Source organism: Arachis duranensis, chromosome 9, assembly GCF_000817695.3.
Source record: "Arachis duranensis cultivar V14167 chromosome 9, aradu.V14167.gnm2.J7QH, whole genome shotgun sequence".
NCBI lineage: Eukaryota > Viridiplantae > Streptophyta > Magnoliopsida > Fabales > Fabaceae > Arachis > Arachis duranensis.
This window is the reverse complement of record NC_029780.3, coordinates 113,557,942-113,582,798: the sequence shown is the minus strand read 5'-3', so window position 1 is coordinate 113,582,798 and position 24,857 is coordinate 113,557,942. Positions and strand designations below refer to the sequence as shown.

The 24,857-nt window shown below is 35.4% G+C and overlaps 3 protein-coding genes across 3 annotated transcripts; 2 read left to right on the top strand and 1 right to left on the bottom strand.

The window, feature by feature from the left end:
- Positions 1–1,140: 1,140 nt before the first annotated feature.
- On the top strand, positions 1,141–3,725 carry LOC107467227 (cationic amino acid transporter 7, chloroplastic). Its single transcript, XM_052254686.1, has 3 exons — positions 1,141–1,889; positions 1,977–2,328; positions 2,413–3,725. The coding sequence occupies exons 1-3, from the start codon at positions 1,261–1,263 to the stop codon at positions 2,659–2,661; spliced, it is 1,230 nt and encodes a 409-aa protein (XP_052110646.1). The 5' UTR covers positions 1,141–1,260; the 3' UTR covers positions 2,662–3,725.
- Positions 3,726–10,485: 6,760 nt separating this feature from the next.
- LOC107467368 (pentatricopeptide repeat-containing protein At5g04780, mitochondrial) lies at positions 10,486–13,024 on the top strand. The gene is made up of 2 exons (XM_052254687.1): positions 10,486–12,437; positions 12,521–13,024. Exon 1 carries the CDS (start codon positions 10,515–10,517, stop codon positions 12,390–12,392), a length of 1,878 nt encoding a protein of 625 aa, XP_052110647.1. The 5' UTR covers positions 10,486–10,514; the 3' UTR covers positions 12,393–12,437; positions 12,521–13,024.
- Positions 13,025–14,501: 1,477 nt separating this feature from the next.
- LOC107467367 (uncharacterized) lies at positions 14,502–18,630 on the bottom strand. Its single transcript, XM_016086442.3, has 8 exons — positions 18,011–18,630; positions 16,542–17,655; positions 16,015–16,361; positions 15,725–15,922; positions 15,474–15,634; positions 15,054–15,142; positions 14,846–14,942; positions 14,502–14,749 (listed from the first exon to the last, which is right to left on the bottom strand). Exons 1-7 carry the CDS (start codon positions 18,470–18,472, stop codon positions 14,911–14,913), a joined length of 2,403 nt encoding a protein of 800 aa, XP_015941928.1. The 5' UTR covers positions 18,473–18,630; the 3' UTR covers positions 14,502–14,749; positions 14,846–14,910.
- Positions 18,631–24,857: the final 6,227 nt, after the last annotated feature.

Here is a 24,857-nt window from a genome sequence, read left to right as displayed (position 1 = left end):
CAGAAAGGGTCATTAGACATTGGCATAGAGGAAGCAGACTTTGGAATAGAATATTTGGAACAGAAAACACTTTTTTTCTATACAAACAAAATATTTGTATTCATTTTTTTAATTTACACGTATATTAAAAATAGACAATTACTTTGAATCAAAGAAATAATAACACTTCATTTAATACTATTATCTCATATATAAAATATCATTCATTCATTAAAAATTAATTTTATTTAACAAAAATGTTTTTATATCCATAATTTTTTTTATGACCACAAAAAATAAAATACATAATTAATATAAAATAGTTATGTTAATCAATAAAGACAACTCTTTTTCTACTGTTGTATCAATCCTCAACATTTTGCCTCTCCACATTATTTATTTTTCATCATAAAAACAGAATTAATCGCAACAAAAGAAAAAATTAGAACAAAAAAAAAATACAAGTTACATATTTTAAAAAACAAATTAGATAACATCATTTTTTCTCTAATCAGCCCAACATCAGGCTTGTGTGGCTACAAAAAAAAATTTCAGCTGAGCCCAACAACACGAAGCTAGGCGGCTCCAACAAATGCAACACCAACTCTAGCCTACATTATATCCAGCTCTGGAATCCAGCCAAATCACGTAAGTGCCACAATGAATTACCATACCAAACGGTTGATCCTGTATCATAGATCCTACACGCTCTATTCTACATTATTAACCAACGCCTCCATCTGAACCATTAACATATTTTAATTTATATATGCACGATTCACATGCTTGCCATACCAAATTCCGTCTTCGTACGTTGCCATACGAGAACACCTTCCTATATTATTATACTATGATCCAGATATAATTGTTGTTTTAATTTTGTAATAAACTAGTAGCATGAAGTATAACTCACATTATTTGATTCCAAACAACTTTCCATTTTAAAATTCATCACAAAGTACATATTAATTATTTTGCCTAATGATGGTCAACTGTTGTTAATTTAAAAATGTAAATGTTATCAGAGTAGATATTCCTATAAAATATTTTGTTAGAATAATGTGGTAATATTAAGAATAATGATGGATGATGGATGGGGCAATAGTTGAGTCCACTACTAAGCAAAGTTTTGCAGCTTATAAATAAAATCCCCTCTCGCCTCTCTCACCGCACCCATTACAAATAATAATAAGTCACTAACACACTAACTATCTCTCTATCTTTCTTTATTCTTTTTCTTTTTCTTAATTGGCAGAGAAACAGTTACTCACACAAAGCGCAATGGCCAGCGGAAGCGGCGATGCCACTTCTGCTTCTGCGTCTTCTTCCTTCTCCAGTTTTAGCGCGTATCTACACGCGCTCTCTCACACTCCTTCTCGCCTTGCTACCCGTGCCGTCTCAGTATCCACCTCCTACGACGAGATGACCCGCCTCCGCGCCCGATCCGGCTCCCATATGCGCCGCACTCTCCGCTGGTACGACCTCGTCGCCCTCGGCGTCGGCGGCATGGTTGGCGCCGGCGTCTTCGTCACCACCGGACGCGCCGCTCACCTCTACGCTGGTCCCGCCGTTGTCCTCTCCTACGCAATTGCAGGCCTCTGCGCTCTTCTCTCCGCCTTCTGCTACACAGAGTTCGCCGTCGACATGCCAGTGGCGGGCGGCGCCTTCAGCTACCTCCGCGTGACATTCGGCGAATTCGCGGCGTTCCTGACTGGAGCGAACCTCGTGATGGACTACGTGATGTCGAATGCGGCCGTTGCTAGAGGTTTCACGTCTTACCTCGGCACCGCAATCGGCATCTCCTCCAGCAAGTGGAGGCTGACGGTGCCGTATCTCCCTAAAGGCTTCAACCAGATAGACCTGGTGGCTGTCGCCGTCGTTCTCCTCATGACCCTCGTCATCTGCTACAGGTTCCTTCAATTCCTTCATTCCTTCATTCATTCATTCATTCACAACTCATTCAGTATTCTAACATTATTACTATGAGAAAATGACAGCACCAGGGAGAGCTCAGTGGTGAATATAATATTGACGGCGTTACACATTGTGTTCATAGCATTCGTGATAGTGATGGGGTTTTGGAGAGGAAGCTGGAAGAATTTCACGGAGCCGAGTGAGCCGGAGAAGTATCCGTCAGGATTCTTTCCGCACGGTGCTTCGGGTGTGTTCGTGGGGGCTTCAGCGGTTTACATGAGTTACATTGGATACGACGCCGTATCGACGATGGCTGAAGAAGTGAAGGAACCAGTGAAGGACATACCGATCGGTGTGTCAGGGTCGGTGGCTATTGTCACTGTTCTCTATTGCCTCATGGCAGCATCCATGTCCAAACTTCTCCCATACGACTTGGTAGTTAATAATATCATTTATTTTATTTATTTAATAATATTTTTTGGAAATGGTACGGAGGGTGAGTGATGATGGTGCACGCAGATCGATGCGGAAGCGCCGTTTTCGGCGGCGTTCAGTGGGAAATGGGTGTCGCGGGTGATAGGAGTGGGGGCCAGCTTCGGGATCTTGACGTCGCTGTTAGTTGCAATGCTTGGTCAGGCCCGTTACATGTGCGTCATCGGACGGTCTGGCGTGGTCCCCACTTGGTTCGCCAGGGTCCACCCTAAAACTAACACCCCTGTCAACGCCTCCGCTTTTCTTGGTCAGTATTCTTTCTTTACCTTCCCTTAATACTTAATACTTATTACTACTAAATAAGCCGTAATTTCATATCATCGTGATAATGTTGTGATTCATTTTATTTAATCAACGTGTCTGTGTGGCGTGCGTGAATGGATGTGGATCCCATTTGAGGACGTGAGTTGATGATTACTTATTACGGAGGGAGAGTGGAGATTGTGTTGGACCCACTATCATGAAATTGGGTCTGGGATTTTCGTGGTTATGATTTTGTTGCCTTGTGCTTGTGATAAGATCAATATCATGTGAATGGGACGTCATTTTGTCTAAACAAACGATGTTGGGGTTTTTTTCTTGTATCTTTGGGTGCCATATAATTCAATTCAGGATATTTGGCTGGTCCCTTTCTGATGGATGGTTAGAGTTAGAGCATTCTTTTCACATAGTGTATAATATTATAATGTGGTTTAAGTTAAGCATGATTTGATGTTTAATTAATACAATCAGATGCTAATGAAGGAGTGGTAGTGTGGAAATAACGCTACCAAGAAAATGCGAGTGAAAACAAGTACATTAATAATATAAATTGAGAGAATAAAGAGAGATATGGGATAGTTGGTTCAAAGTGGCGTTACTTTTGGGTTTTGCCATACTGTAAAGGCAAGGCAAGGGGGCTGTAATACCTATAGCACTGCCATGTTTTGCTATACCTCGTAGTCGTAGTTATAGAGCATGGTCCCCACGCCATGAAATCATCATCATGTATTTTGGTAACAGTATCTTGACCGGATAGGGATTGAACGATTATGACAACTGTTGCAATCCTGTACATGGATGTGGACAATGACAAGTTGACAACCCTCCCTTATTAATTTCAACTCGTGAGAAAAGAACAATAATGCATTTTCCCAATGGATGATAATAATTAGTGGTCTCCATTGATTCCATGTCCACTATTGAACCCAGTATTATATTCTTCTTGATTGGAATCATTGACCGATCATTAGCCTTACCCCTCTAGCTAGTTTAAAGTTAATCATGGATTTCCATAATTTTATATGCCTTTCTAGTAGTGCATTTTGACTTATCTAAACTGCAATTATACGCATTATAGTAATTCGAACCTGGTTTCCATAGGCACACTGTTTGTGTTCTACATGGTGGCAAACGCAGTAATCTACAGACGATACGTGGCAATTGGAACAACGAATCCATGGCCTACAATGTCCTTCCTCTGCTCATTTTCCATGACAAGCATAATCTTCACTCTTATATGGAAGTTCGTACCAACAGGGAATGCCAAAGCAGGGTTGCTAAGTGGGTGCGCTGTGATTGCCGTTGGAATTCTGCAAGTGTTTCAGTGCATGGTCCCTCAAGCAAGGAAGCCAGAATTCTGGGGTGTCCCACTCATGCCATGGATTCCATCCTTCTCAATCTTCCTCAACGTTTTCTTGCTTGGTTCTCTTGATGGCCCATCCTATCTTCGCTTCGCCTTCTTTTCTGCTCTTGCTGTACTTTTCTATGTTTTTTACAGTGTCCATGCCAGCTTTGATGCTCAGGCCCATGGATCCCTTCTTCAAAAGATCACTTATGATCATCCTCATGTGGAACCCATGGAATTTCAGGATCTCACTTTCAAAGTCTAGATCTATATCGATTACAATAGGAGAAATGGGTGGGGCAGCTTGGCTAGTAGTAACTGGTAAGAATTGTGTGCAATTATTTATTAATCAAGTAATACTAGAATAGAGGGGAATATTAGAATAGGGTTCAACTTTTTGTAGAAGTGGCGAATTGTATAGTGAAATTGGCGGCTTTCAGATCCATTCCTTACCATTACCTGTTGTAAATTCTCTAGCTTATGATTTATGAGTATAGATGGATTTCCAATCCTTTGATTAACAGCTCTAAGTTGAAAAACACAAAATGAAGGTGAAAAGGACAGTGCTCAATGAACCAAGTTAGGTGATGTCTTGTTGTCTTTTTTTATCTTTCCTCACTTTTGTAAGGTTGTGGTGCTAGATTGACCCTTTAAACTTTTTTATGTCATTTTGGTGATAATGTAATTTGGGATGTAAATGGCATCTAAATTATGGCCATTGGAATGTTGGGGGGAGGACCACTATCATGCTTTGGCTAAAGCCTAATGGGTATATTTTCAGGGGAAAAGTTAATTAGTGTGACACATTAAGTGTGCGTGATGTCATTCTGAAAAGAGGGATTATGCAATGCTGTTCTCTAATTATTGGTATTGGAGATTTGGAGTGGATTTATTAAAACTTAGCATAAACCTTGAAAATTTAATTAAAAGTGTGGATAAATACACGGAGGATTAACATGATGTAAATCGATAAAGAATGATTGTTAAGTGTGTGAAGTCTCGTTCATCCTCTTTTGTGTGGTCACATCATGTACGATTTGGCAAGCATTCATAAATCCAACTTCCTTGTCAGATTTACAGCTCAATGAACTTTTAGTTTCGTTAATTCGACATGTCTATTTGAGCTTGCTACTTTCATTCTGTCACTCCTTTTTTACTTTATATAACAATTCACAACTTTATAAAAATAGTTCAGGTGAATTACCGGTTGAACTTGAAAATACTTAACGCCAACCAACTATTAGGTAGACACTTTATAAATACTTTACTCACTGTGAACCAAAATAATATATAATAACATTCAAATTTATAATTGGGCTTTCTTCATCACTAATGATAAATGACCCTAAAATCAGCAAGAAAAGGAAGTTCATTTACGAGGTGCATGATATCATTAACTAGATGAGCTATTGGCACTGCTTATTTCATTCACTAAAACTCCAAAATGATCCACTAATTCATAGGTCCAATTATTCCACACGCATAATCAATTACCGTCTATGGAATAATTTATAAATATGAATTTGTCATTATTGACGAGACATTGCTCCTTTCCATGCTAGCCTTGCTACCCCCTTAAATATTAAGTGTCACAGTAGTAAATTAATATGCCAATTGAATAAAAAATAGTGATTCAGAACCAAAAAAGTGTAATTAGAAATCTACCAAATCATCATTCTCACGCCTTATCTAACTTTGCTAGTTGGATGATAGTGGTCTCTAATTGACAAAGTAAGCATAGGGACAAAAATTTATGGGCCAATATGTTGGCACCATGTTTTTCTTTTGTATCCTAATTGAACCCTCTTGTCTGCTGCCACCATTTGTTTTCTCCTTAGTTGCCTTGCCTATTTTCTTCTTTATTTTTTTCTTTTTTCTGGTCCATTAAAGTTTTAGTTTTTTTATTCGAATCTAAGCATACTTTGTATGATACGAGATCATTTTATTTTTTATCAAATGTGCTAACTATTTTTCATATATTTTGTTCTTTTTAATTGCTTTTGCCTTCTCCATCTCCACATAGTTCATTTCTCTTTCTATGGCCCCATTCATCTAAATTGGCCGGTGGCATCTTTTCATTTTTGAAGCTATTCATTCTTGTCTGTTATCCATCACACTGTAATTTCAACAATGGAAAAACAGACAAAAGGGAAAGATTCCAATCGAGGGTATTAATTAAACTCTGCGTTAAAAGAATAGATGAAAGTAATTGTATTATTATTACGTAAAGAATTGAATAAGATCCACATCAATATTCCATTCCTCTTGCGAGTTATTGGAAGAGACTTTTGAGTTCATGTGAGGACTACTACTTAAACACACTTATTATTTTGGGTAAATTATTATTTTAATTTTTAATATTTGGATTAAATTCTAATTTAATCTTTAACATTTTAAATGTTATATTTTTATCTTGAAAGATTTTAAATAGGTTCAATATTGTTCTAATGTTAAATTTCACACTAATAGTTAACGAAATGAACGTCATAGACATTAATAACATTACTTGTTAAATCATATATTTTTTCATGTGTTAGAAAAATATAACAAAAACTTTCACACTTCTTTTCAATTTTCGTTTTGTACAAAGTTCCAAATACTAATAATCAATCATCAACTTTTCAAAATCAAAGAAAAAACTTATACTAATGATTATTGGTAGATCGATTTTATTTACATATTGAAATCGAATATTATTGCCTCTTTAATATATAAATTGTTTGTGTTAAATTTAATTGTGAGACAATATTAAATCTACTTAAAACTTTTTTGGAATTGAAATAAGATGTTTAGAAACCAAAACGTTAAAGATCAAAATAATACTTTATTATAATTTTTTTTTCAAATTTAAAAGAGAGTATTAACCTGGAGTGGTAGCTTTTTAACTATTGAAACCTTTTTATATTTGAGTCAGCATCCTTACTTATAGGTTGTGACATAGTACTATAGTACATAGTGGATGGGGATAAGAGTTGTGATTTAATTACCACAAAGTTATGCTTTGGTGCTCATCTCAATATTTTGATAATTATTAAACGGTGTTCATGGAATCAAGAACAGTCAATGGACATGGATTCACAAGTCCCACTGCTATTGGTTTTCCACTACTACTAGCTAAGGTCAAAAGCAAAGGAACATAGTTGAGAAGTTCAATGCCGAAAGTCCATAACCCCTTGCAATTTTCTATTAATTAATCAGTGAGACAAAATATTCTATATTAAGATACGTTTATTAAAAGGAATATGGTTAGTTGAAGTAGTACCATTTTTTTTAAGAGTATTGCCTTTTTAAATTTATCTATAGCAGAAATTTTTGAAGTTTTTTTATTTACTAAATGTATTACAAAAATATTGAAAATTTTAAGCTTTTTGTCTTCAATAAAAATCCTTGTTAGCAATTTTTTATTTTTTCAAAAGAGTATCTTATATTTCAGTTTTGTAGATAAAACAAATTTTATACTACTAAAAGTTAAGTGTATTATAATGTGAATGTTTTCCAAATCTATAATATAAAAAAGTTACATGTGATTGATACAAACAAACAATATATTCTTATTTCCCAATATAGAATAACGTACTCATCAATTATAATAATAGCTAAAAGAAATGGGATTGTAATATATGAGAATTTCCTTGTACAGTCCATTGTCCATTTTGATGCTTTTCCACTTGATGTTATGGTTAACTTAAGGTGCCATTTTCAATATTTTCTTAGTGATGTGATTGGATATCATGGGGGAAATTCGATGGGTTCCATTCCTATATTTTTTCGAGTTTTGTCTTTCACTCTTCATATGCTTATATATATATATTCAGTTATATATTCCCTTAGCTATCTAATTGTTATTCCATTTTTTCATTTTCTTTCCCTTCTTTTCTTTTGTCTTTGTGTCTCATGCATCACGTGTAGACAAAGGTGTCATGTTGTAGGGACCGTCTCCAAGGATCTTATCAAGAAACCAAATTGAAATGAAGTCATCTCTGATTGAGAGCGATGAAGAGATGTATGTCATTTCATTCTCATTGCAACTTGCAAACTTTATCTGTCTTTTTATCATAAAAAGGAAGGCATATATATATGATTTCATTTTAGTTGAAATTTGAAAGAGAGATATCCTTTTAAGGTAAATGGTTAAATTCGTTTTTGAAAAATTAGGATCACTTGGTTTTTAAATTAGTTTTTAAAATTTTTTTAATTAAATTCGTTATTCAAAAATTTTAAATTATCACATTAGTCTTTCTGTTATTTTTTTTGGTTGACAATATCAAATTTTATAATTGTGCCACGTTAAAGTGATACTATAACACGTATATACAAGTCTTAATTGACTATTAGTATGATAAATTTATGAAATTATGTCAAATCAAAACCTAATTGATAAAAGAATTTGAGACATTAAAATTCTTCAATTTAAAGTTGATTTGATTTAATTTAATAAACTTATCATGTTAACAGTTAATTAAGACTGTTAGGTGTGTGTTGATATTACTTAAATGTATCACATCAACACATTTTGAAGCCATTAGCAACAGAAATAAGAAAATGGCTAAAAAAATTTTAAGGACGAATTTAATTTAAATTAAAAAAAAAACTAATTTAGAAAAAATAAATTTTTGGAGACTAGTTTCACTTATGCAGTGATAATGATGGATTAGAGTATCTCATTAGAAAACTTTTAAATATACTGATATACCGATGTTTTAATAAATTTTAATTGTTTTAATTATATATATTTTTTATAATTAAGATAACAGTTAAAAATCGATGAAACATCAATATATCATCAGTACACTTGAAAGTTTCCTATCTATCTTTGTTTCTTTGTTTTCTTCAGGTTTCGGTTTAGTTAAGATATGGTTGATCAAATTGATAAGACTTTCTTAATTGAATTCAAACCAACTTGCGTATCGAGTATTGACTATATGAGAATTCTACGAAAGATTATTTATAGAGAATGGGTTGGTTGGTTTTTTTGTCTGCTCAACTTTACAGATTGATGTGAGGTCCACACAAACACACCACACATCTTCTTTGGATTTTTGCGTATATATAATTATATATTGCTTATAGTTGTATCTTTCCTTTGTTTCTATTTGTCAGGTTGGCATGAAATTAAATTATGTAACGATGGTGCCATATATGTAAATTGGTATTTGCACAAAATATCTTATTCATTGGTTAAACTTAATTTTCAATTGAAGAATGTCAATAAAGGTTCACTTAGGTACACCCGTATATAATTTTCTTTTACGATGATTTTAGGTTCGGTTCTGCTACGTTACCAACAGCATATCTGCCAACTTCTGCCAACTCTTATTTATAATTGTGTTTCATGGAAGTGTGTTCATGGATGTGTCTAATAAAAATGTATTTTTTATAACTGTGTTTAATAGAAGTGTTTTTATAGATATATTTTCTGGATGTGTCTCTTTATATATGTATTTAAAATATATTAATTATTAGACACATCTACGAACACACTTTCATGAAACACAAATATAAATAAGAGTTAGTAAAAGTTGACAGATAATATGTTGGTACCCTGTACTTTTCCTTTTAGGTTTGATTTCTTTTGCTTTGTTTTATTGAATGGAGTAAGCAGAGTGTGTCAATGTTTATGAAGAGTGATATAAACTATAAAGTGCAATATTAGATCAATCAATACAAACATTTTGAAAGATACAGAAGAACTTTGTTTAACCGCCATTTTCATAATATGCAATGATTGGCTCCTAATCAGAGCTGCATAATTAAATTATTGAGACTTGTAGAAAGGGAGGGATAGTGAGCGGGGAAAGAAAATCATACTTTTTAATAAAAGATATAACTGATAAAAAGATACTCGTTAAGAATATTATAAAAGAGAAAATCTAATTGAAAAATATTAAAAAATAATTACGTATATTTTTTTTAGTTTAATTTTGATATAAATCCCGCTAGGAAAACAATAGACTATTTGTACAATGTGTTATAAAATGAACATCTTTCATACTATCTAGAATAACCATCAAAGTACTAGGGATAATAAACATCTTCCAAACTCTTGACCTTTCGAATCTAGCGCTCTAATATAATGTCATGATACCACTTATTCCAAAAACTTCAACTAATGGAAAAAGGTAACACTAATAGTTATATATCTAATATTTCATAAACCTCCATTGTACACGTTGTACAAATATTCCATTGGCTCTCTATACTTTCCCTTTTAATAAATTCTTTAAAAATACTTTTCAATCTAAATTCACTTTTTTTTTATAAGAAAAAGCTCAGTTTTTGTTGGGATTTCAGATTTGGGATGTGAATTGTGAAGTCAGGTTTCTTGGTAAATTTCTTCATTAAAAGTAGAAAGGTCCATTTTTTTGGTCTCAGAAAGGCCCAATTATATGACCGAAAAGAAGGCCCAATGGGGTGAAAGTTAAGTATTTAAGCCCAAAGCATAGAAGAAGAAAAAAATCTTGACAAAAAAAAAGAGAAGAAAAAAACAATCGTTATTTCTCGTTGTATTCTCTTTGATGATGACATGAAAACCGTGAGAAGGTGCCAGAGATTCTGTGGCAATGCTGCCATCCATTTTAGGAAATTAACAGTTCTTGCCGAGTCCAAACCAGATTTCTTAGAATCGAAACAAGTTCTTCATGCGGCTGCGGATAAGGATGCTACTCGTGTTTCAAATCTGCACTATCTTGTGCAGTTATATGCTAAAATAAGATCATCCATGGCTGGAAGGGCATGCCATGCTTATGCTATTCGTATTGGATTGGAATTCGACGTTTTAACTTCAAATATGATCATTAACATGTACTCCAAATGTGGTTTAGTTGATGATGCTCGCCAAGTGTTCGATGAAATGCCGGTGAGAAGCTTGGTTTCGTGGAACACAATTATTGGAGCACTTACCCAGAATGCAGAGAATCAAGAACCTCTCTTGCTTTTTATTCAAATGCAAAGAGACGGAACCCCTTTCAATGAGTTTACCATTTCCAGTGTTGTATGCGCATGTGCCTTGAATTGTGCCACTCTCGAATGCATGCAACTGCATGCTTTTTCAATTAAGGCTGCCATAGATTCAAATTGTTTTGTTGGAACTGCTTTAGTTGATGTCTATGCCAAGTGCTCTTCAATTGAAGACGCAAGCCGAGTGTTTGAGAGTATGCCTGAAACTAATGCTGTTACGTGGAGTTCAATGTTAGCAGGATATGTTAAAAATGGTTTATTTGAGGAAGCCTTGCTGCTTTTTCGTAATGCGCAGCTTATCGGTTTTGATAAGGACCCATTTATGGTTTCTTCTGCTATCTGTGCTTGTGCAGGTATGGCAACCTTGATTGAAGGAAAACAAGTGCATGCTATCTCATGGAAATCTGGATTTGGTTCAAACGTATATGTTGCCTCCTCCCTTATAGACATGTATGCTAAATGCGGCTGCATAAGGGAAGCTTCCCTTGTGTTTCAAGGAGTGGAGCTGAGAAGTAAGGTTTTATGGAATGCCATGATTTCAGGGTTTGCTAAACATGCTTGTGCACTAGAGGCCCGGATCATATTCGAAAAAATGCAGCAGAGAGGGTTACTTCCTGATGAAGTTTCTTACGTATCTGTATTAAATGCATGTAGCCATATGGGTTTGTATAAAGAAGGAGAGAAGTACTTTGAACTCATGGTCAGAGAGCACAATCTTTCGCCCAATGCCCTTCACTATTCGTGTATGATTGATATTCTTGGTCGTGCAGGATTGGTTCACAACGCATATGACTTGATTCAGAGAATGCCATTTGAAGCAACTGCTTCTATGTGGGGTTCACTCTTAGCCTCATGTAGAAATTATGGCGATATTGAGTTTGCTGAGATTGCAGCCAAGCATCTATTTGAAATGGAACCTAGCAATGCCGGAAACCATGTCTTGCTAGCAAACATCTATGCAACAAATAAAAAGTGGGAGGAAGTTGCCAGAGCAAGGAAGCTTCTGAGAGAGAGTGATCTTCGAAAGGAGAGGGGTTTGAGCTGGATTGAAATAAAGAACAAGGTTCATTCATTCACCGTTGGTGAAAGAAACCATCCACAAATGAATATGATTTATGATTATTTGGATAATTTGGTAGAGGAGTTAAAGAAGCTAAATTACAAGGTTGATACCAACCATGATCTGCATGATGTAGATGAGAACAGGAAACAGACGCTTTTGAAGCATCACAGTGAGAAACTTGCTGTTTCCTATGGATTGATGTCTTTACCTAGTGATATAGATATACCAATAAGGATTATGAAAAACCTAAGAATTTGTGGCGATTGCCACAATTTTATGAAACTTGTGTCTAAGTGTACTAGTAGGGAGATCATTGTTCGAGATACAAACCGCTTTCACCACTTTAAAGATGGCTGCTGTTCTTGTGGGGAGTTTTGGTGAACTTCTTCACTCATGAGGAACCAGAACCAGTGTGTAGAATCCAAGGTATTACACACAAAATTGGTACCTAAAGAAATCAAATTGAAGCTTCCCAACAATCATTAATACTATATTATAATTCTTCTCAGCACTTTCACCAGTACCATGTTATGGGTTCTCTAACTGCCTCAGAAGCTGAAGAGATTGTGCAAAATGAAGGAAACCTAGCTATGGGGTTCTGCTGCATTGCATCGTCTTGTTAGTGATGCTGAAGAGATGGAGAAAAAGGGAACTTGTTGCGACGAAAGAAGAAAGCAGGAGAGCGACGACTGCAAATTGCATTCTGAAAATTTAAGAATTCGGTGGGTACATTTGCAAAATCATAAATTCACGGGATAAAATGTGTAGCGTAAAATTTTGGCTAATTTTTTTTATACGAGGTTGACATAGCTATGGAGTATTGGGGAGATATACACGGTTATCGTCTTATTTGTGTGGAGTAGAATTCCGTAGATACTGAAATCGGATTTAGGGTTTTCTCTCCGTACACAAATCGGATTCAGGGTTTTCTGCCAATACACAAATCGGACCCAGAGTTTTCAGTACCTCCAATCCAACGTTCCGATTTGTCTTGCGCAATCTTCATACCCTGGTGAAACACCATGTACCTTCATAATTCTGTTATACACTAACTCTCTCTCCATATTAAAATTAAAAAATTCTAAAATTTAAAGGTCTTGAATGAAATTTTTTCAGTGTCTTTTTTTTTTCCGACTGTTTGTAAAACTCTCGACTCCAAAAGGGAGATTAGGTCAGCTCTTGGTGCTTCCAGGACTACAAATCAAGAGATCACAAGAAGTCACGCTCAAAAAAACTATAACAGAAATTAATACAAAAAAATACTCCGACACAACATCATAAACAACACAAAAACAAAAATCCTAACGAAATTAATGTCTGACATTTCTGCAATTCACTGATAGAAAGATAAAATATGGCTACATATTACGGAAGACACCAACATGACTTCATAAGAAAGACAGTACAAGACTTTCATCATATTTCTCTCCTGTTGAACTTCTTTCTTCTAATTCCTATTGTTACGTCGCTCTCTCTTTTTTTTTTTGTTCCTTATCGTTATATTCAGATTTTCGATTTCATTTTCCTCACCTATATTTTGTCTAATGTAATTTACTATAGTCTCGCCATTGCTACAAGATAGATCATTTTCCTCACCTATATTTTGTCTAATGTAATTTACTGTAGTCTCGTCATTGCTACAAGATTAGATCAAATTGCGATCCTAATTATACATATTTTAGTAGTTTCACTTTCGAACACATCATCTTCACTTGTACTTAGAATTTCTGTTTTGCTCTTCTTCCCCCTTTTATATCCTTTTTTCTTGTACTACACTTCTGATTTGATCCTTTTTCTTCCACCATCACTCCTTTTTTATTATATGTTTTAATTTTTTTATCTTTTGATTTTGCTAAAAGATTTTTTTTCTCCTTCAGATAACACTTTCTCACACTTTTCATTTTCACTTGGGTTAGTCTCTTATTTTTAAAACTTGGCTGAAGTAAGTTTTTCTAATAATGTCTTCAAAATCTGGTGGAATTAAAGGATATGAGACCAATTCGTTTTTTTTTATCTCATCATGAATCTTCTTGCAATTAAAATCATTTATCATTTATTATTGTCATAATCTTAAAAGTTTCATGTTAGAAATCTAATTGAATTTTTTAAATGTCTTCTGTATTTCTGTCATCCATAAAGCACTTTATAGTTTGAATCTTTTATGTATTTCGAATTTTTTAAAATATTGTATGTCTAAGAACCTCCCCCATCCTCATTTACTTTTATCCCACGATGTCTATTACATGCTTTTCGTGCTTGTTTTGCAATTTAGACTCACTTGTATACCCATACTAAAAATTTTCATGGCGACAAATATAAAGTATAAACCCATAAATTTCTAGATATTTTATTCTTTTAATGACCATGGTATTAAATTCAATATATTTAAAATCAAATAAAATTATTAATTTCTAATTATCTCCTATAATAGCAAATTATAAATTTACTCTAAATGTAAAATTATCAATTTTTTTTTAAAAAAGTGTCGAGGATGTTATACAATTTCTACTTAAAGCACATTTTAATTATCAAATATTAGCATTTTTATGCTAAAAAATTGTTGCTACTGACAGCAACTGAGCAAAAGTTACAAATTTCACTAATATATACAGATCGATGAAACTGTACAAAAGTACTATCTTCCGTAGGCAATCTTTAATCTTTACTCAACAGATGAAAAGGTATGGAAGAAATCATTAGCTGCTACAACTTTATGCTCAATGAAGCTCTTCGAAACCCTGCCACACGCACATGAGAATCAATTTCCATATTCAGTTAGCCGATTGATTTAAATGAGATACAATGCTACTAGTAAACGTCCAGAAATAGCATACCTCAACAAAATCCATAATTATGAGTTGAAGAATCGCTACATCTGGATTGCATTTTCAATAAATTGCTAATACGACTGAAACCTCCGTGGAAGGAGTACTACAAAACAGAAATTTCCATTTTCCCTCAGTGATACTCCATAAAAATACATTTATAAAGTTGAGGGGGGAAAAACTCAATAAAAATAATGGAAAAAAATTGAAGAGTTACCTTCTGCTATATTACAAAAACTTCGCTGGGGAAATATCGTTTCCGGGTCCATTTTCTGGGAAGAAGCAGCTAGAGACAAGCGATGCTTACTGCAGAATGCAATCAGATTCAGTAAATGTAAGATTTCCCAAAGCTTCGTATGAAATTCTGTCATTAATCCATAAATTTCACATAGCTACAGCAATGATTCGAGAATAGGTATATTGAGTTAAAGCAATCGATATATTCTTGGTATCAACTTCACACTATTTAAACCTTTTATATGATTTATTATTTTCCTTCTCTGTTTAAATTACGACTCTGTATGTGCCCCCCATGTAATCAAGTGCACGATGGTTTCCAAACCGAGGCATGTCATTTACAGAGGATGCAATGAAGTTTGTTGAAGAGTAAAGACCAAAAACAAGAACAATCACAAACCTTGCCCATGAAGGAATAAACTTATTATTTGGTTTGTCATCCTCATCTTCATCTTCATCATCTGATTCTTTATAAGGAGAGATATCATATGATTGCTCTTGAAATGGGTGTTCGTTGATGAAGGCATCATCTTCAGATGCTTTGATAAAATTGCTCGTCACCTATAAATATATTTGTGTCAGGGTGACTGTTTCGCAACACAAAATCCAAATGCTGATTATGGCTTATAATAAAGTGAGCCTTAATAGTACCTTTTCTTTATTATCACCATTCATAGCTTCAGAATATGCAGGACAGCATTCTTTTATTTTATCATTTGTCGAATTCCTGGTATTCAAAGGTTCACTTTCAGAAACAAGCTCCAAATTACCCTCACTGATGTCCATTTGCAATTTCTGATGATTTTCTTTCTCATCCATAAGTTTCTTGCTTTCTCGGATTTGTTCACCCTAGACCAGACACCCCATGCATCAGCATTACCAGTAATAAAAGGCAGACAAATTAAATAGTAAGAACTAAATTATTAGAAGAAGGCTCTTACTGCTGCTCGGATTTGTACTTGTTTATCTTCTTTCTTAGCGTGTATCTTCTCTTGCTCATGATGTTGCTTCTTTGCATCATTAACACGCTTCCTTTTCCTTTCTTTTTCCTTTTTCCCTTCTTCTTCTCTCTGTCTCTTCTTTGCTGCCATTTCTGCTTCCTTTTTCTTCCGTTCTTCCTCCTTCTTTTTCTTCTGCAGCTCTTGCTGCCTTTGGTTATGTTGCTCTAATTTTTCCCGCTCAATTCTTAATGCCTCCTTCTTCATCTTGCGTTCATTCTCTTTCTTTTGGGCCATACGTTTTGCAGCTTCAGCAGCCTCCAGGGCCTTGACTTTGACATCCCTTTTGCCTGCATGGTCACACAGCTTAAAATTATTGCAAAACTAAATTTTCATAAATCACGAAAGGAACAATATTCATGGGTAATCCTAAGCCTGTATGATGAATTTCAATCTGGAAGCGGGTAATGTTTTGTGACAGGAAAATAACTTCACTTTAAGTGTAGGCAATGTTTTTTTTAAAGGGTTACCTGTAGCAACTGCTGCTGATTGTTTTTGTTGAACTAATGGAATGAAGGAAGTGACGTTGGAGACAATATTGTTGTAGGAAGTCTTCCCTATAGAGAAAGTGGAACCTTGTTTCAAACTATCTTTTCCAGATAACTTCGGCCTATTGGTCTTGCTAACTGATTCTGTAGTTCTCTTGGCACCATTTGCTCCAAGAGAAACACTCTGGTTCTCCTTCCCCTTACCCGTGAATCTTTTCCTATTGCTATCTTGCTTCTTTCTTGCCTTATTATGAGTACCACTGACATTCACTTGTGAGCCCACAAAATCTATACTTCCCGCGGTTAACATATCATCTTGTAAAGCTGATGCAGAAGGTTTTGCTCCATCCATAATATCAGCAAGTGGTTCCAGTGTAATTGAGCTAGTCATTCCTTCTGAACCAATGCCCTTTTGGGATGTATCAGCAATCTCATCAACATTTTCATTTTCTTCACTAATGCAAGGAAGCTCCAGTTTCAAACTCTGGCGCTTCCCTGAACTTCCATAGGAATTAATTTTATCCCAAAAAGTTTGAACTGAAGGTGAGTATTGAACCTTACTATTTGGTAGGCAATCAGAGAAGGCCCTTGAACTCTCATCGTTTTGAGCAAGAGAAGTCCTCAAATTCATCCCCTCCAAAAGGCCATTAGGTAAAGACCGACAAAGGCCTAGTATAGTATCTAGCTTACAAGGAGTTGAAGAATAACAAAATGGAGAATGCATGAATCTGGATTTACCAAGGGACGAATAATCTACCGAGTTGCTCAGTGGATTCATTTTCTCGAATTCTATCTGATCTCCAGTAGTACATGGCTGTATATTATCGGTCGGCATAATGAACCCATCAAACTCTGGTACAGTAACATCTGCGTCAATCAAATCCGCGCATTCGATCGCTGGAGAAACAGAATAAACATTTGAGAACCTAGCATTTCCTTCCAGATAAATTCTTCCTTCCGAGGTGCCATCTTCAACACAGGTTAGACGTTGGGCACTTTCCTGTCCACCATTTAACGGAGGATGCCATGAATCATCCCTCTTATCTTCCAAAATAAGTTTCTCTGTGCTTCTGTGCCTTCCATCAAAAAGAAGTTTCTGCCCAACGGAAAACCATTGAAATAGAGTTGATTAAGAAAGATGTAATAAAACAGAAATATACATGAACGGTTATTCTATATGATCTATTATTACGTCATAAGATTTGTATCATTCTATATAACTCAATGTTTTTTTTTTTAATTAGTAACCAAGGCTAATCTGCTATTCCGGTGTGCATGTATTGTATATTTTGTGAATCTGGGATTTTTAAGTAACTAATCTCTCCAGTCTCCCCACTGTATGACACGTTCATTACTCTGATTGTACATAAAAATGACATGGAATATTCAGTGGTATCAACTTAGACAATCAATATAATCTTTTCAGATTGTAAAACAGAAATAATATTTACCTCTGCTATGCTCACTTTAACTGAGGACCCTTCCATTGTTTCACAGGGCTGGGTACATTGCAACTCTTCTGATAGGCTGTTACAAACATATGGACGTCCTGTACCATCCTCCTGATCAAATGTCAAATGCTGATCTTGGAGAGCTTCAGGATTATCTTCTTCAGTACTCAGGTCTCTACCTACAGACTTTTGGTCAATAGAATTAAGTGGCTTTTCAAGAAACTTTGAAGAGGAAGGTAGAAACTCCACTCCTTCAATTTCCATCTTTCTTCTTTTATGCTGAGAGCACAAATGATTCACATCATAACTCTCTTCGGAAGATTTAAAAATCTGGAGCTCAGTTGAAATAGTATTCTTTCCATCGCTGAGCCGTTTCTGCCTCAATAAGTCAACTTTTTTGCTTAAGGAAATGTTGTTTGGGGCCTCAACAATCACTTGGTCTATAAGAGCAGGAGATGACATCCCAACTGTAAAGTTTGAAACTGTTTCATCTGTGTATTTATGCAGAATATCTCCAGTATCAACTGCAGAAAAAGAATCACCCAACTCAACATCACTTTCATCAAATTCCAGTTTACTTCTTACAGAACCAGATTTTGATGCCTTAACTTCCTTTGACAAATTTCAACATTCTTTGCTTTCCTAGCTACATCTGCCTCCTCAAAGTGGCTTGCACAGTATTCCATCTGAGGCCCTTCTCTGATCAGAGTTTCCTCTGTTTCCAGCACATGCATCTTCTCCAAAGATTTACAGTTAACTTGGCAACCAGGAGAAATTTTGTCATCAAGCTCATTCACTGGTTCCAACAAATTCTGAGGTTCTTCTGGTGACATATCCTTCTGTCCTTCTTCAGTATCAGGACTAGAAATTCCTTTCATACTTGACTCTTCTACATGATCAAATTTAAGTTGCTTGGGCAACATAACAGTACCAGAAGGCACCCCCAAGACCGAAACATCCATCCCAGCCCCAGGGCTAACAACAGTGACTCTAGTGCCTAAACAAGAAGGATCTTTTCCAACTAAGCCATCCAAATCAGCATAAACTTTGACAAAAGTTGCATTTGATCTGTCCTTGATATCTCCATTGGGAATGGCACCAGATGGTACAATTTCTTGGCCATCCAAAATTTTCCCAGCCACAGCTGTTTCACAGTATAGGGACTTGACAAGTAAAGACCCACCATCTAAATTGGAAGCACCCACAGGTCTTGAAAATCCTTCAGCTGCAAAAGTAGTCACATCTGTTGTATTTCCAGAAGCAGATTCAATATTCTCTTTCTCTGCAGGATTCATGATCATTTCTGCATTGGAAACAGAATCCTTGTCACTAGAAGACAACCTTCTAGCATCTAGTTCAGGAAGCTGTTGATTCTGAGACTTCTCACCAGCAAACTCAGAGCAGTTGCCAATTTGGTTACAAAAGTTTGAGCTAAGAGGCTTTGATATATCTTCAATGTGATTCTGTGACTTTGAATCTGTGGTTAGGTTTACCATTCCACTACCACTTCTGCTCAAACTTTCTTTTGATTTTACAACACAAAAGTCAGGATCCTTTTGACTACACAAGGCACCAACAACAGACACTGCACAATCTTGTGAATGCTGTGAAACTAAAGGTTGAAATGATTGCACTGACTTATTAATAGAATTGCCCTGACAACCAGTCATCAAAAGGTCATCAGAGGGTGATGAAGTGGAATTTCTAAGTGAATCTATCCTAGCACAACTTTGGCTTTCTTTATTATTGCAAAAATTGCCATCTTCGACTATATTTGTCCTACCTCCATTGTTGTGATCAGACGATTTGCTTAAATTGGTTAACTCAACGGGAGCTAATGACTGCATCAAACCATGAACTTCGAGTCCTTTGCCTCTGTCTATGGTGCTGTCAATCTTCATGATTTCACTATTGTATCTTGACTGTCTGGAACTTCTGGATTTTGTTGTATGATAAGCACTGCTTCTAGCTTCCTTCATTTGATGCTCTTGTTCGATTATTTCCTTAGCTTCACATCTTTCATTTGTAAATAAAGGTTGGTCAACTAGCTCCAATGGCTCACCCAATTTATTAGGTGCACCATCTGCCTTCATAATCGAAGAGTTAGCAACATTGAAAGAGTTAGATTTCTGAGCTATGCTCGTAGATCTTGTTATTCGACGAGAGAAATTATGCTTGTCACTTGTTTGAGTCTGACGGTAACTTCTTACTTCTTTGGTGGAACAACCTTGGATGTTGGAATTAAAATCCTTGATCAATTCTGGCTCCTCACTACCGTCTGCCTGTACTCTTGGAAATCCAGAACCTGTAACTGTCCCAGCACAGATGCTAGCATTGTTATCATCTTCTGACCTGCGTTTGGGTGGTTGAGCACTGGTACGTAGCTCGAGAGCCCTCTGCCTTGATTTAGATCTTTGTAACTTTGCCAGTGACAAAGCTGGGTCAAGGTAACTATCTGAAACTCTTGGTTCCATTTGATTCTGAGGAGATATCGCACAAGAATCCAGTTCGGCAGGACCACTTGAGGCACATCCATCATTGTTGACAGAGCAATCTAGCAAATTTGAAAGCCTGTCTCCTTTGTTATAGTCTTCCCTCGGAGCATGGACTTCATTCTGTGAACCACTCTGATACAGAGCAGCCTCTGATACAACACCGAGATTGCTATATAGACTGTAACGATGACTAGAGAAAGGAACCCCAAACGGTGGCTGAGAAAATAGAACTTCAGAGACAAGATCATCCTTGTCCAAATCTGCAAGGGGGAAAAAATCTAATAAATCAGGAACAAAATTCCTAAAAGAAAATTAGCTAAGTGAGAACTGAGAGAAGTTGTGTTTTAAAATAAAAAACGAAGTTAACCTACTAAGTGAAGTAAGTGGGAACATCTATAGTTTTAAGGAGAGGGAACTACCATTGAGGACAGCAAATTGCAGTTTGTAACAGCATATCACTTATTAGAACTAAGTGAATCCACTAAACGAGTTCAGAACTTAACAACAAAACATTTAAACAAACACAAGGTGCGCTAAAAGGGAAACAGAGTAAAATCTAGAATAGCAAGATAAATGGCAAGTGCACGAAGAAGGAGTGATAGGCACCTTTGGGAAGTGAGTAGTTGGAAAGCCAGGGAGGAGGGGGAATTCCGTGGAGGATGAGGTTGGGGTAAAGGTGGTGCTCCCACGCAAGGTACTGCTGACGAGCCTGCTCGATTATCCACCTCTTCCTCTCGAAGATCTGCGCCACTTGCTTCTCCTTCGCCGACATTCTTCAAACCTTCCTTCCTCCTTCGCAATTCACAATTCAATTTCACACACTTCACACTTCACCCTCCATTTCATTTCTTCGATCTTCGTTCATCCATCCAGAGACAGAGCGAGAGAGAAGAGAGAGAGAGATTCGTTTCAGATTTGGATGGACGGCGGAGATGTGTTGGGGGTGGGTTTGGTGTTGGCGCTTCTCCGAATTCAAATTTGGCGAAAAGCGACTTTCGTTCTGCTTGTGTAGGATCGAGTTGGATTTACCCGTTTTTTATTATTTGATGGACTCGGGTCAACCGGCAACTGGAAATCATAACTTTTTTGGTCTCCATAGAGACTGCAAAGAAAGGGATTTCTAATTATTTTTAACTTAAGAAAGACTTAATTATAATTAAAAATAATGTATTAAAAAATATAAGAATTTAATTAAAAATTTGGTGAAATTATGAAAATTAATAAAATAAATTTTTTTTAAAGTTTGTCATTCTTTTTAGAAATATCCTAATGTAATTAATTTGATTAGTAAAATTGTTAGTCTATTCGTCCAATTAAATAAGTGTCAAGAGTTTAAATTTCTACAACAATTTATCATGAATTAATTCTTAACCTACTAGATTATATGATAGTGTAAAAAATTAAAAAAATACTCTTAACATTTAATTATGTTCTTAATGTTTTTTACTTATTTAATTTTATTTTTAATATTTTTTATTTGTGTCAAAATTATCTCTAAAGAATTTCAGTTTTGCCCTTATTGTTTTAGATAGAATTAAAGTCAAAGAATAGTTTACAAAATTGAACACCTTAGGACAAAGTTGAATAAAATTAAATGTTATAAATATTTTTTAAAAAAAATCATAAATATTAGGGACAAAAATGTATTTTATCAGAAGAAAAATAATTATATTATGTACATGTAAAAAAATCAATTATCTATATAAAATATAAAATACATATTAAAAATATTTAAATAATACATATATTTATAAACAAATTGTTGATCGAAAAATGCGATAAAGAGTAAATTGATTTGGAACAAGTCAAAGGCAGTTTCTCGAGAAGATGTACGCGTATGCGTAAAGTTGTAAGTGACTGGCGCAATTTGGGATTTCGATTGACTTTGGAATTGGATAAATCTAATCGAATAAGAGATTCGAGATAAGTAAATCGAATGAGATATTCGATAAGTGAGTCGAAGAGTCATGATAGTGGAGCAGTTAATGACTTTCATCACGTGAGAAAATCATGGGAAACAATTACAATCAAGCGGCGAAAAATGGTTACCAAGAGTAATTACATTCAAAGCTTTAATTTTGCAATTGATTGTAATTAATTGTCAGTTACGTTAGATATATTATAAATACTAGGAAACATTAGTGAATAAGGGTTGGAACTTTTATTCAGAAAAACACTCAAGCACACTCACACCCCAGCGATTATCGAGTAACTTTTTTGTAGGGTTCCTTCCATCTTCTTCATTTCTTTCAATTTACTTTTCTGTAAATTTCACATTTCAAGTAATTTTATTATTCACAGTATTTTCTATTCTTATCGTTCAATTTATTTTTCAGCATTTTAAATCTCAATGCAAGTCTTTCTACTTTCCGTACATTTACTCTTTGAAAATTTTAATTTTTATATTTCGTTTATCAATTTGCAAATTTTCTTTATTTTATTTTCAACACTTGTCTAATCGAAGAACACTTTGATGCACTTTTAGAAAACTAGTACTCGCACAGAGGAGTAGGTTTCGCTCCTAAACCACTAGATATCGAACCACCATCGATTTGCTAAAAATCAACAAAACAAATTGGCACGCCCGGTGGGACAATTTTTAAATCGAAGTGTGTGAAATAATTTTTTCCAGTGTTATTTAGTGTATGCGATTATGGAGTGAAAAAATCATTCACATGGCTGATGAAATATCGATTGTGAATGGTGGTTCATCCACTAATGAAAGCATACCAGTATCTGTGCAACAGGTCGACGTGTCTTCATGATCGGAGGCTGCAATCGGAACTGAAAGTATTGCAGTTACGACTGTTCAAACTGGAAATGTGGGACGTAATATTCGTCCACGTGGTCCTGTGCCACCATATCAACCTCCATTAATCGCTGGTTGGCCTCCTTACGGTCTTCCTCATGGTTACACCCCGCCGGTGGGTAGTTTCATTCCACCTATCCGATTTGAGAATGTAAATGGAGTGAATAATACTCAAAACCCACAACAACATTCAGAGTATTCTTGTGATTATAATGTGGGCTCCACTTCGAATGCTGCTAATTCGATGGCAGTATATCGACAACAAGGGAAGGAAAGTCATCATGACTTGGTTAATTTGTTGACCCAACAAATGACTACAATTCTGAATCCTATGATGGTTGATCATGAATCGAAATTTGAGCGTCTTGCTAGACAAGTCGAAAGGATTGCTCAAATTGTCGATTATGATGAAGGTGATAGGCATAATGCCAAGGGAAATAACGAAGGAGCAGAAAATATTTTTCTAAATGAAAATAATGTTTTAAATTAAGAAAATCCTTACGTGGTTCCCCGAGGTCAAAATGTTGATGATGTTTTAGCTAGATTACGTGCTAATCGTGGCGGTGAGCGTTATCAAGTCACTAGAATTATGGAAGAAGTATTAAATTGGGTTGGGTTGAATGTTGGTTTTATGAATCGACCACATTTTGTGTCGGCTTTTTCCCAAGTTGTTCAAATGGCTGAAGTGCCAAGAGGGGTGAAGAATAAAAAAATAGTCACAAAATTTGCTGGCGAAGTTGGAGAATCGACTACTGAACATGTTGCTTGTTATTTGGTCGAGATTGGGAACCTAGCTAATGATGAAAATTTGAAAATGAAGTTTTTTCCTTCTTCATTGACGAATAATGCATTTACTTGGTTTTGAAATCTCAGGCCAAATTCAATCACAACATGTAATCAGTTAGAAACTGCTTTTCACGCTCAGTTTTATCGAGGGAAAATGAATGTAGCAGTTACTGATTTAGTGGCTTTGAAACGTGAAGATGGTGAAACCATTGATGATTACTTAATACGTTTCAAAAATGCTAGAAGCAGATGCTATGTGACATTACCCGAAAATGAGCTAGTGAAAATAGCGACCATGGGGTTAGGATTCTAGATGCGCAGAAAATTGCTTAATGTGCATATTTCTGATTTGGCCCATTTGGCTGAAAAGGTTCGACAAACCGAACTCATGAAAAAAGAAAAAGAAAAGTATAGAAATGAGCAGAGGTCAAAGGGTAAACCTTTTACTCGAAAGGAAAAGGTTGCTTATGTAAACATGGAGTCCTCAGAGGAGGAATGTGATTTCAAAACTGAAGTCAATTTGGCCGAGCTTAAGAAATGTCCTCCATACGTTTGTTCTTTACTGAAAAAACTCCCGAGTGGTGAAAAGTCGAATGATTCAAAACTATAAAGTGGAAAGAAATATAGTTTTGATATTTCGAAATCTGATCAGATTTTCGATGTGTTGCTTAAAGATAAACAATTAGTTTTGCCTGAAGGTAGAATTTTGCTTTCCATGAAAGATTTGAAAGGAAAGCCTTACTGTAAATTTCACTAA